Source organism: Leuciscus leuciscus, assembly GCF_965113295.1.
Source record: "Leuciscus leuciscus genome assembly, chromosome: 22".
NCBI lineage: Eukaryota > Metazoa > Chordata > Actinopteri > Cypriniformes > Leuciscidae > Leuciscus > Leuciscus leuciscus.
The window spans coordinates 32,054,466-32,068,522 of NC_138746.1; the positions used below are offsets into that span (position 1 = coordinate 32,054,466).

A 14,057-nucleotide genomic window follows, 5' to 3' on the forward strand; every position below is an offset into this window, starting at 1 on the left:
AAAAGGACACAAGAATAGTAATATCTGGGATATCTGCGAGTTAAACTTACTAGGGCTTGAATTGTAGCATTCTAGAGTTTGGCCTCATTGCTTTAAAATCGGGCCCAGTGGCGCGGGGATGATTGCTTTCTGTCACTCTCGCCGACTGACGAAAAACTCTGACAGTCCAGGCACGTCGAGATGCGCTCGCAAAACTGACTCCTGCTGTGATGAAACATGACAAAGGGGGAATTTACTCATTTGTTATCCTCCTGGAAGGCAGACAAAACAATGAGGGACATTATGGAAATCAGCGCGACAGCACACGTCACCCCCGACCTGCCCTGACTGTGGCTCTGCGCTCGGTACGGGCTTATCTTTCTCTCAACTGTCAGCGCAGTCATTGCTATTCCTAGTGTAATCAGTAGTGGAAATAGACCAGTTACCCCCACATTAAAGCCCGTTTGGTGTTACAGCGTAAAGAAATATACAAGTGATGTGTGTAATAAAGAAGGAAGAGGCGTATTTTACGAAGGCAATGAAATACATTGTGATATTGAAAGGATAGTTCACCCAAAAAGGGAAATTCTGTCGTCATTTTCTCGCCTTCATGTCGTTCCAAGCCTGTGTGACTTTATTTCTTCTTTGGAAACTAAAACAAGATAATGGTTTCCAAACAACATTGGATTCCACAGACTTTCATTATACAGACAAAATGCATTATTTTTGTTTGTACAGAAGAACAAAAGTCAAACGGATGTGTTTCCCAAAAGCATCTTTAGTCAACTATGGTCAGAAGTTCTGTTGTTACCAGCGTAGTTCAACGATTCAGTGTTTCCCAAAAAATTAGTTCCAACAAACATTTGGAAACAGCATCAAAAAGTTGTGTGGTTGGACCTTCAGCTCTCAACCTGTTGTTAGGATCGCAGCTGCTTGTGTGACATATGGACATACTGTAGCACGCTCGCGAGTAATAAAGAAAGCTAGCATGCAGTACAGTCTTTATCGTTTATTAAATGTAGGCCTATACATAATTCCATTCTAGACTTACATTTATTTATTTTTTTTGTCTATGAATGTATTCTAGTACCGGGGGACCACGGAGTATGACGTAAGAGGGAACGTGTGGTTGAATTTGGGCTGCAATAACTAATCAATACAATTGATTATTATTTACATTTATGCCTTTGGCAGACGCTTTTATCCAAAGCAACTTACATTGCATTATCCTATACATTTATACATAGGCATGTGCAATCCCCTGGGATCGAACCCACAACCTTGCGTTGGTAACGCAATGCTCTTACCACTGAGCTACAGGAAAGCTATTATCAACAATGAAAATAATTGACAGCATCAACCAATCACGTTGCTTTACAGTAGTGAATAATCAATTTCTATGGAGAAAACTCATATGGAAAATAGTGGAAGATACAAATTGAAAATATTGTTTTATAGAAATTTAGTGTAGGTTTAAAATACTACATTTAACACGTCTAATCATATTTATGAGAACAGTAACAGTAAAGGCACTATTGTTGGAATAGCCCATTAATTTAATATAATTACTATGTTCAGACAATTGAATGTGTGTGTTCTTCTTACCTCGTAGAAATGAACATTTTGTGTTTTTGTTTATTATAATTTTGGTAACACTACAATAAGGCTCATTAGTTAACTACCTTAGTTAACATGAACTAAGAATGAACGATACTACTTCAGCCTCTATTAATCTTAGTTAATATTCATTTCAACATTTACTAATACGTTATTTAAATCAAAGGTTGCACTGTGAACTAATATGCACAAACGATTAACAGCTGTATTTATATTAACTAACATTAACAAAGATGAACTAAAACAGTAACACATGTATTTGCTCATTGTTAGTTCATGTTAGTTAATACATTAACTAATGTAACCTAATGAACTCTATTGTAAAGTGTTACCATAATTTTCAATTTAGTCAAATTGTGTTTAAAATGTAATGTTAAATCCTATATTTTAACCTTTTTTTGTGCTTATAATGAACAGCATAGCCTACTGTAGATACAATCACTATATTTGATTATAGGCTTTATATTACACATTGTTTGAAGGACAACACTGGGCAGATTGTGGAATAACATTGTTTAAAATAATGGATTGACATTCATTTTTAACATTTAAAAGTAATCTTTAATGCATAATAGTTTTTTTGTTATTTCATCTGATTAATTAAAAAAAAATCGATTATCAAAATAATCATTAGTTGCAGCTCTAGATTGAATCAAACATCTGTAAATAAAGCAAAGCAACTGAGAACTAAAATAGCGTAAAAAAAAAAGTAGTCCTTAGATGCCATGTTCAATAATCTAACATGAATACGAACTCAAATCGATGAATTAGCAGGAGTTATTACTCCATGGCCTCTGTGACGTCATTAACAAGGTTTCTGTATTGTTGAACCAATGTGGGTCAAAGTCGGGAAACGGTCTCTCCAATGATGCACCATATACTATAGTAGTTAAACAGTGAGTTACGCCGTTGTATGGTAAACACATTTCAGGTTTGGGATGGCATGAGGGTGAGTAATTGACAACAAAATTTACATTTTTAAGTGAACTATCCTTTTAATCGTCCTTTTAATCCAAGACAGTTTTTGCTCTTCCAAACCATCCATGTGCAGGTTTCTTCCTCTGTGTTTGTCCGCTCTCTCCGATATGATTTGTTGTATTTTTGGCCTGCTGTGGCTCAAGTGTCATTTGTCTTCAAATATGGTCGACAGAATGCCTTTATTAGAGAATGTCATGCGTTAACAACAAGCAATCACTCAAAGCCCTCTTAAAGAGCATTGCAAGACCCTCAGCTTTTGTCGTTTAGTAGCAATCAGTGCAAGCGTTGCCCTCTCTGTGCTTAAGTCAACAATATCACTAAATGCAATTTTCTGGAAGAGCTATGGCTGAGTGATATTGAGTCTACATGACCAAATCTCTCTCTCTCTCTCTCCCTGTCTCAGAGTTATATTAAAAATATTCCAAGCTTTATAATAGGAGTGAATGCTACCCTTGATTTTGAAGCCCAAAAAACACATCCATTCATCATAAAGGTAATCCATACGACTCCAGGGGGTTAATAAAGGCCTTCTGAGGCTAAGCGATGTGTTTTTGTATGAAAAATATCTATATTTATAACTTTTATAAACTATAAGCACTGGCTTCCGGTATTGGCCGTACGCGAGTTGAGTTCGGGCGGAAGAGTGACCTCTGACCCCATGCATGAACCCCTTAAGTAAGATAAAATGGCTATGTTTATACAGAAGCATAATAATGGTTGTCTGTTTTAGAGCTAAATACGATTTTGTTCACACAGTTTCACAATTTCTTACTATTTGCTTTGTGACGATGCTGTATGTTTAATTTGAGCTAATTACATTGAGTGTGTATTACGATCCGTCTAGGTTAAATCGTAACAAAAGGAAATAGACATGACTCCCACGCCCAGTCGTCAGACCAAAAGATACACAATGAGTCCAAAACTCAAGAAAAACGATAAACGTTTTATTAAGATGAAGAAGATAAACAAGTGCAAAATTGAGTATTTCCAGAGTAACATAAACCAGTGGGTGTATAATCTTCAGGAAGACCCAAGGCCCAAAATAACAAACAAAACAGATAATAAACAAAATATCAAACTTAATACTTCCTATACTTCCTAAACTATACTTCCCTCGAAGTATCCAAATCAAAATCCAGCAAATTACGCTAAATACACTAACAAAACAGAACAAACGTGTTTTCAAAGAAAAGGGCAGGTCAACCCTACAAAACACCATCACTGAAAATAAAAGACAACCGAATCTAAATCAGGCACAATAATGTTCTGACGGAGAGGAGACAGGAGACGTGCGACCGGCCCGGAATCGCTACAGCTCAACTTCACAGAGCGGAAGGGATAGTTTTAAACCCGCGTCAATCAAAGCGGTGGAGCCATGACACAGCTGATCACGGGATCCTGCTTACAAACAGCGGTAACACTTTATTTCGATAGTCCACTTTAGACATTCTACTAACTATAAGTAACTTTGGAGCTACATGTCAACTAACTGTCATTAGAGTATTAGTAGACTGTCTGCTTAAAGGATTAGTTCACCCCAAAATGAAAATTTCCTAATAATTTACTCACCCCAATGCCATCCAAGATATCCATATCTTTCTTTCCTCACTGGGAGAGAAATTATGTTTTTTGAGGAAAACATTTCTGGATTTTTCTTCTAACAATGAACTTCATTGGTTACCATCGTTTTTAAGTCCAAATCAATGCCGTTTCAAAAGTCTTTAAAGTGTTTAAACGGGCTGTACGTGATCACAGCTGAAGAAGAGCTTGTTATCTAGCGAAACGATAGGTCATTTAAAAAAAAAAAAAAAAGATTTTATAGACTTTTTACCTTCAATAGTTCGGATCAACAAACGGACAGGGAACTACGTCATCACGTTGAAAGGTCACGCTGGCGCCGGCAGAAGAACCGCCCACAATACGACCGTACGTAGGAGGATAGTTCAAATAATATTGTTTGCTATTATATATATAGTAATAGTATTCAGTGAATATGAATATGAATAGTATATGAATAACCTTCTGATGAATATGAATAGTAGTTCAAATAGTATTGCCGGTGCCGACGTGACCTTTCAACGTGATGACGTAGTTCCCTGTCCGTTTGTTGATCAGCTCAATCCAAACTATTGAAGGTAAAAAGTCTATAAATTATTTTAATTTTTTTGTTGAAAATGACCTATCGTTTCGCTAGAACAACCTCTTCTTCAGCTGTGATCGCGTACAGCCCGTTTAAACACTTCAAAGACTTTTGAAACTGCATTGATTTGGACTTAAAAACTATGGTAACCAATGAAGTTAATTGTTAGAAGAAAAATCCAGAAATGTTTTCCTCAAAAAACATAATTTCTCTCCCACTGAGGAAAGAAAGACATGGATATCTTGGATGGCATTGGGGTGAGTAAATTATTAGGAAATTTTCATTTTGGGGTGAACTAATCCTTTAATATCTGCCAACACTTTATTTTGTTGGTCCGCCAACAGACATTCTACTGACTATAAGTAACTTGGCAACTACAAGTCAACTTATCCTCCTAACCCGAACACCTAACCCTAACCTAACAGTCTACTGACAGTCTACTACAGTCTACTAATGCTCTAATGAGAGTTAGTCGACATGTAGTTGAGAAGTTACTTATAGTTAGTAGAATGTCTAAAGTGGACTATATCGAAATAAAGTGTAATCCAAACGGCAATACAAAAAACACGGAGAATACAAACAATATACAGAATCAAAACATATTATACGAAATTACACATAATTCTGTAACAGTGTGGAGAACAAACACCTTCACACGTAACAGTGTGGAGAACAAACACCTTCACACGTAACAGTGTGGAGAACAAACACCTTCACACGTAAAGCCCCGTTCACACTGCCAGCGACACGCAGCGACAAAGCGACATGATCCCATTCATTTCAATGGAGCGCTGGCGACTTCCGGCGACACGAGCGACAGTGACCGTTGGCGACAGAATGTGGGCGTGTCAAGCGACACGAGACGCGCGACAAAAGTTCAGAAATTTCAACTTTATGCAAATGAGAAGCGATTTTCGCGAGCGACAACCAATAGGAAAGAAGACTTTCAGAGGAGCTCAGCTCACGTCACCGTCTCGAGTGCAGGCAAGACAGAAGAGTTCGAGAGCGATTTCACTGTTTTATATGATTTGACTGTAACCACATACATGGATATAATAAAACGATGCATGGAAAAGAAACTGTCGACAGTCTCAGTGAGTTTAATTCACACATTTAGTTCGAGTGTTGTAATTATGATGCAAGTTTAGCACTGCTGCAGATTATTTTACAGTTTCCCCTGCATTATGTTGACTATTAGGGACAAGAAAATAGATTATTTGTCAAATTCGAATGACGTTTTAGTAATTTATGACAGTATGAGTTAATCTGAACACTGAACACTGCTGTGGTAATATAAAAACACTCTCCCAACAGCATACTGTTTCTTTTGAGCCTAAATCCTAGTCAAATTAAAATGATATTGTTGTATATTTCACTTGTGATGGTATTTTGTATAGATATGGCCAGACGTGCAGTCTACCAGTCACATTAGAGCGACAGCACTATGAACGCCCACAAGCGACTTCACAGTACTGAGACTAGCGACATACAGCGACAAAATCGCTGGCAGTGTGAACGGGGCTTAACAGTGTGGAGAACAAACACCTTCACACGTGTCCTCTCACCCTTTACATTTTTTTTCATAATGTGGAATTTTAGTTTAAATTTTCTTTCTTTAATATCAGTCATTTTTCCATTTTCGGTTTATCTCTACGCCTCTGGGGGCTCTGAAAAGGTTGACTTATTTCAATTAAAATAATAAGCACACACGATAACAAGAAAAAGTCCTTCTGCACCAAATCGCCATCATCTTAATGAAGGGTGTTTTCGAGAGGAGGGACGGCACAGCCTGAATGTTAACATGGGTTTCTATTGTGTCTCTGTCGGTCTCCTGTTCTGTCCTCGTCCCGACCGCTGCTATCTACGACTCCTGTCTTTAGTCTCTTCTGTGAGTCTGGTACTTTCACACTTGGCCTTTATGCTGTTTACTGTGTGCTTGTGTTGTTCCAAATTTACTTTAAAAAATGGAGGTAAATAAATGTATAAAGCTAAAATTTTAGGTAACCTTTTAAAATGTTATCAAATTAAAATTATACTCAATATTGTTTTAATAAATTGTATAATTATTATTATTACTTTAAGAAGTACATTCTACTGTGCAATAGTAATGTATTTCTTTCATAATATCTTCAAGTTAAACTGAAGTTTCACTTTTCCAGGTTGTAATGAAGACCTTTTGAGTTTCTGTGTTCTTTGAGCTGATCTATGTCTCCAGAAGTTCAAGTTCATGTGTTAATTGTATGGTTATGGTTATGGTTATGGTATTTGCCCTATATGCAGACTGCATGACTAGGTGCTTGATTTTATACACCGGTGGCAATGGGTCTGATTGAAACACCTGATTTCGATAATTAAGAGGTGTGTCCCAAAATACACAGCCCGGCCAAATAAAAAAATCGCTGTTTAGATTTAAATAGGCAAATGCTTAAGAGTCAATGATTGGATCATTATTGCATTATGTTTCTAGCATGTTATATGTTTGGCAACAGTTCTTTTAAATTTGCAAAATGTCTGTGCAAAGAAAAGTTCCTGCTTCTCTAACTGCATTCATTCAGTAGTACACATGCACAGCAAATATAATTTTTGGTATGTATATGTGTAAAGCTACACCCCTACTATATCCAGGTTATATATAGTTTATTGCCTGGCCTATACCATTTATCTTTTTTTTTCCCCATACTCTGTATCCTATTGATATATCCTTTTTTATACCCCATATCTCTTTTTATATACCTGTAACACTCTTCTATAACCTATACCCAATTTACCCCAGTGGTTCTCAAACTGTGGTACAGTACATGTACCATTGGTGGTACACAGAATATCCCCAAGTGGTACATGGCACAAAACATTTCTGATTAAATAAATAAAAGAAACATTTATTTGCTCTTTTTTTTTTTTTTTTTTTTACTAGCTTTATACAGCTTTGTTCTTCTAAGGATGTATTGCGGCCGAATTATTTTGAGATGTCAAGCTGTGCTCTGGTGTGGAAATACTGATAAGGACTCCTTGCATCGGAGTGTAATGCACCATCATTTTAATCCACATTCAAAAAAAGAGCGAACCGTATCAACTGCCTCTGCAAAAACTTAGGCTAGGCACTTGATATCAAAGGCAAGATATTAATTATTTGACATTAAATCTGATTTAATAGTGACATGCTTTTGACTCTTTGCTTTAACCTAGAGTTGTGGTCAGAATTATTGGCACCTCTGGTAAATATGAACAAAGATGGCTGTAAAAATAAATCTGCATTGTTTATCCTTTTGATCGTTCACCACATTATGAAATAATGTTTTTCTCCAAAACACGGCCACAATTATTGGACCCCTAGAATTTTTTATTAGTAAAATATCTCTGAAGTATATTCCCATTAATATAAAAAAAAAAATATATATAATAATAATTAAATACATTTTTTGACTAGGAACATGACATTATCTAGCTATAACTTTCTGTTTCACAGGAGTGTAAATATGAGGAAACACAAAGGCCAAATTCCCTTAATCATCCATCACAATGAGTAAAACCAAAGAATATAGTTCTGATGTGCAGCAAAAGATTGTTGAGCATCACAAAATAGAAAATGGCTGTAAGAAAATAGCTAAAACATTGAAAATTCCCATTTCCACCATCAGGGCAATAATTAAGAATTTCCAATCAACTAAATCATAAATCTGCCTGGAAGAGGATGTGTGTCTATATCGTCCTAATGCACAATATTTTACCCCCCACTTTAAATTATTTTACTTCAATGAAAGGTTAGAGTTTTGCGATTTTTTTTTTTTTTTTTTTTTTTTTTTATAAAAAAAAAAAAAAAAAAAAATATGACATATCAAAAGGATAAACAATGCAGATTTATTTTTTACAGCTACCTGTAATACCTGGGGTGCCAATTATTTTGACCACATCTGTATATATGGTTTATATAGCTTATTCCTTGTTCCATCCAAGTATACTCTATATCCTTATATGTCCCTTTTTCTCTTTGTAATCTCTATGTCTTTGAAAATGATCAGGATCTGACAAAATCGCTCTCATTGTCTCCTGCTCTCTTAGTGTATGTGCGGTTTAATTCCAGCCATGGGTTCCCAGTGGAATTGGAAAGGGGTGCGAGTGTAGCTGAGCTGAAGGAGATGGTGGGGCGTTTGCAGGGCGTACATCCTGATCAACTGCGGGTCATCTTTGCTGGACGAGAGCTCTGCAATGAATCCACACTTCAGGTAAAACAGTTCAATTATAATCAAGTAATGTACTTTATATGTGCTTTAGTATGTTAATCAACACATCAAAATAAGTGTAAAATATACTTTTGCACATTCAATACGATTTAAGCACACTTCTTTTTCACAAGGGTTTGCTTTCTCACTCTCTTTGTGCATTTGTGTTTGGATAATTAGGTTGCTCTTTGCAAGTAAGTGAACATCTTGTAAAGTGTATTAGACCGAGCTGACAACTTGTTATTACAAAGCTTTTCATTTATCAATTTCCTCTATTTCTCATACTTTTGCTTAGTCTCTCTCTCTCTCTCTCTCTCTCTCTCGCTCATTCTTTCTCAGCTTTGTGAATGAGGAGGTCTCTGTGGGGTCTCTGTCAGAGTAAACAGAGCCAAAGTATCTCCTGAACTTTAGTCCAGAGTGCTTCATTAATTCTGACCTTCTTAATTATGCATTAAACCAGACACACACTTACTGAAGCATTCAGCGCTTTTCGTTGTCCACGCACATTCATGCTAAAGAGGTCTACAATAACCGGAGAAAGCAATCTGTTGCTTTACCATGCATCTCAATGGCAGTTGCTTGAGTGACATAGGACCCCTGGAAGTACACCTTCCAGGACCCCTTGAGTTTTTGAGTGATTTCCTGACCTAAGCTGTGAATGTCATGTGCAGTGGTGGAGGTAACGCATTACAAGTAAAGCAAGTTACGTAATTAGATAACTTTTTAACTAGTAAAGTAACGCATTACTTTAATTTACAACAAAATTTCTGTTACTTTTTTAAACAAGTAACACAATTAGTGCAGAATAACCAAACCTGTTACAAGATGGCGCCTGTGTTTGGCATTGCCGCTGTGGCTGAAGGATCGTTTCGTTTTGTTTTAATTATTTTATGTGCGTTGCTGTTATTAAGTTTGTCCTCCTATGATGTGTCTGCCGTGTGGGTGTATGATCGCCAAACGATGATTTTAATTTGTTCATCTGTGACCAAGTGTGGCGGCTTTTGTACCTGGAGTGGCTTGGGTGAATCAACCCTGTACCGCTGTCGACCTGCATCGGCTGTCTGCATGCGGGAAGGAGAGGGACTTGAGAGACGTACTAAGAGGCGGAGGAGAAGGAGAGGAAAAAGGGCTGGGAGACAGGCGCATCTCAGGAAACTCTGGAAGTTGGAGCAGTGCTGTGCTGTTTCCAGATTGCCGTGTCTTCGCCCCTTGGTTCCGAGCGTCTACAGTGGTCCGTTTCTTTTGCCCCTGAGAGTTTTTTCGACCGGTCGCGGTGTGTGCGACGGGCACTTGAGGCCGCTGCTGCGTACCTCTGTCTCTGCTCCTGGTGGTAGATCTGCACCGCTTAAGATGGCTTTGTTGAATGTTCGATCAATCAGAAACAAGTCATTCCTGCTCAATGAACTTTTCACTTATAAAAATCTGGACTTTATGTTGTTGACGGAGACATGGCAACGGAGTATGGAGTTTTCCCATTTGATTGAACTCTGTCCTGCGGAATGTTCATTTATCAGCACACCAAGGCTCGTGGGCCGCGGGGGTGGACTTGCTGTTGTTTATACAAATCAGTTTATTTGCCAGTTGATGAACTCCAACACGTACTCGTCCTTTGAATTACAGATGTCTAAGGTTGGTCGATCAAATTCTTTTTATTGTATTCTTGTTTATCGGCCTCCTGGGATTTTGGGTCCTTTTCTGAGCGACTTCACTGACTTTTTATCCTCTATCATTATGTTGAATAGAGTTATTATTGTCGGTGATTTTAATATTCATGTGGATAATGCTGCATGTAATACTGTTTTAAATTTTTTTAATTTAATGGATACTTTTCATTTTGTTCAACATGTCTCAGGTCCTACACATGATAAAGGACACTTGCTTGATTTTGTGTTTTCTCATGGTTTAAATATTGACGATGTGTGTACAGAGGATGTCTATGTTAGTGATCATAAATGTGTTTTATTTAATCTTGCGTGTAACGAAAATCCACTGCCGGTCAAGCGGGTGTCTTGTTCTCGCATGATTACCCAAGTTGCTGTTGAAAATTTCTCGACCGCTTTTGATTCCAACTCGGTTATTATCTTAAATGACATTGACAGTTCTGTACAGTCGTTTAACGATCATTGCACTCTGTTACTGGATAAAGTGGCTCCATTTAGGAATCGGCATATTCCCGTGGTTAATACTTCTCCATGGATAAATGATGCCATTCGAAGTCTCAGACGTGTGTGTCGGAAGACTGAACGCTTGTGGAAATCTACGCGGCTCCAGGTTCATCGTCTGTATTTGAAAGAGTTACTGACTGATTTACATGAGATGATTAAGGTGGCCAGAGCGCTGTATTTAAAAAATTTGATTTTAACTTGTAAAAGGAATCCTAAGACTTTGTTTGACACTATTAATTGTCTTGTGTCTCCTGTTACATCATCTGTACCTGTTTTTTCTAACGATGATTGTAATAATTTTTTGTCTCATTTTGTGGGTAAGGTTATGGCTGTTAGGGCTAGCATTTTACCATCAGCTTTCCCCTCTGTAATTATCACAGAGTGGCCCTCAATTTTAAGCTCTTTTCAGTCAATATCCTTAATGATCTTATAAAGATAGTTTGTACGATGAAACCTTCTCAAAGTCCGGCGGATATTTTGCCTGCTTCTGTGGTCACGGAAACTATTACATCTATTGGTCCATGTTTGGTCTCAATTGTTAATCTTTCGCTAAAGTTGGGCCAGGTCCCTAGGTGTTTTAAACACGCTGTTGTTCAACCGCTCTTGAAAAAGTGTAATCTTGATGTTACATCGTTGAACAACTATAGGCCTATCTCTAAGTTGCCCTTCATTTCTAAAATCCTGGAAAAGGTTGTGGCAATGCAGTTGAATGATATTTTGGAGACTCATAATATTTATGACAAATTTCAATCAGGCTTTCGCAAAAATCATCCGACTGAAACCGCCTTACTCAGGGTATCAAATGACATTTTGATGGCCACAGATGCGGGGGAATGTTCTGTGTTGGTTATGCTAGATCTCAGCGCAGCGTTTGACACGGTGGATCACTGCACTCTGATTAATAGATTCGGCTCTGGATTGGTTTTCATCTTATCTGTCCGATAGGACTTTTTCGGTATCTGTTGGATCCTTTATGTCTGATTCTGTACTTTTGTCCTGTGGTGTGCCACAAGGTTATGTGCTGGGCCCTTTGTTGTTTAACTTGTATATGCTTCCTCTTGGACAGATTATTTATAGTTTTAAAACAATATCTTAACATTTATATGCAGATGACATTCAGTTATTGATTTCGTTTAGACCTGATAGTCTAGATAAACTGTCAGTTCTACATGATTGTTTAGTCTCCATTAATAAATGGATGGCAAACAATTTTTTGCAACTTAATAAGGATAAAACTGAAATGATGATCTTTGCTCCTGACAATATTATACCTAAGATTAAGCAGGTTTTGGGGGTTGCAGCCACTTCAGATTGTAGTGAAATAAGAAATCTAGGTGTCTTTCTGGATAGAGCCATATGTTTTAACAGTCATATAAAGTCTGTAGTTCGCTCATGTTTTTTCCATTTTAGGAATATTGCTCAGATTAGATCGGTGGTCTCAAGAAAAGAGATGGAGATGCTTGTTCATGCCTTCATCTCGTCACGTTTAGACTATTGCAATGTTCTGTATACTTGTTTGAATAAGTCTTCTATGGAGCGACTACAAGTTGTACAAAATGCAGCTGCAAGGCTTTTGACTGGTACCAGTAAGTGGTCTCATATAAGACCAGTTCTTAAGGACCTTCATTGGCTCCCAGTTGAATTCAGAGTGCAGTTTAAAATTTTAGTTATCACTTATAGTGCCTTGCACGGTCAGGCACCTCTCTATATTCAGGATCTTTTACATAAACATTCACCGGGTCGGCTCTTACGGTCTTCTGGTCTGGACCTTTTAGTTGTCCCTAGAACACGTCTTAAGACTAAATGTGATCGTGCTTTTTGTACTGTGGCACCGAGGCTTTGGAACTTACTTCCATTAGCACTGAGAACTATGGGTTCTGTCAATTCTTTTAAAAAACACCTAAAGACGCATCTTTTTGGACTTGCTTTTATTTAACAGCAGTGGTTACTTGTTATTTCATGTTTGTGAAGATTGTTCCTGTGTGTTGTGTTATGGTAGATTTATTGTATGCATGTTTGATCCTTTTTATTAACAGATTGTAAAGCACTTTGTGACTTCTTGTCTGTGAAAGGTGCTATATAAATAAATGTTACTTACTTACTTACAAGTTACTTTGTTTTCCCATTTATTGACTGACGGCTCTCCTGTACTTGTGTTCGGAGAAATCGTGCAGAGGTGTTGTGTGCGCTGTGTGAACAAGATGGTTATTGTAGTTCTAGACTAAATGCAAGCATGAATTTACTCATCTCACTTGCACAAAAACAGTATTCAGTATTCCTCAAAATATATAAAGATAGTAAAAAGCAAATGTCTCGGTTACGTATGTAACCCTCATTCCTTTTCAGTCGGTCACGTTCAACGTCACGTCCACTTCTAATGTAACTAAATGAGCCAATATACATTGGCATACGAGTTTTGCATCTGACTCACCGCCCGCAGTGCGGGTATAAATACGGAGGCGGATGCATCACTTTCCGATTCGGAGCTAAGCAGGTGACACGTAACGTAACGTCTCTGTTCCCTTCTTCAGGGAACAAGGGTTATATACGTAACCGAGACGTTCCCTTTCAGTAATGTCACGTTTGACATTAAGTCAGAACTGATCCAACGGATTGAGGAAATCTACCAAAACGCCGCTGTTGCTGGCCCTTACAGCGCCCTGTATAAGCCTCCTACTCCCCTTGCACCTGTTGGGGCGTAAGATGGGACAGGGCTTATGCAGAGAACGTCAAACACTGCTGTTCCGCATGACCCACTGAGTGAGATTGGATAACACTGGGTAAGTGTGTCCTTTCAAATGGGAAAGGAATGCTGCGGAAGCCACATCCTGCCCTTAGGGAGGTACCATGTGGAGCTTACACATATGGACTGGCCAAGTAGGGAAGTACAACATATGGGATGTCTCTGGGGTGGCTCCAGCCTAGTAAGGGGAGGCACACTGGCAGAGACGACACAGC

At 38.0% G+C, this 14,057-nt stretch overlaps 1 protein-coding gene across 3 annotated transcripts in view; it reads left to right on the forward strand.

Moving 5' to 3' along the window:
* prkn (parkin RBR E3 ubiquitin protein ligase) overlaps window positions 1-14,057 on the forward strand; it is a 384,030-nt gene that overhangs the window by 41,303 nt on the left and 328,670 nt on the right. For all 3 annotated transcript variants that reach the window (XM_082154627.1, XM_082154628.1, XM_082154629.1), the window contains exon 2: window positions 8,774-8,937. In XM_082154627.1, the coding sequence (XP_082010753.1) occupies window positions 8,774-8,937 (164 nt within the window). The remainder of the gene's footprint in view (window positions 1-8,773; window positions 8,938-14,057) is intronic.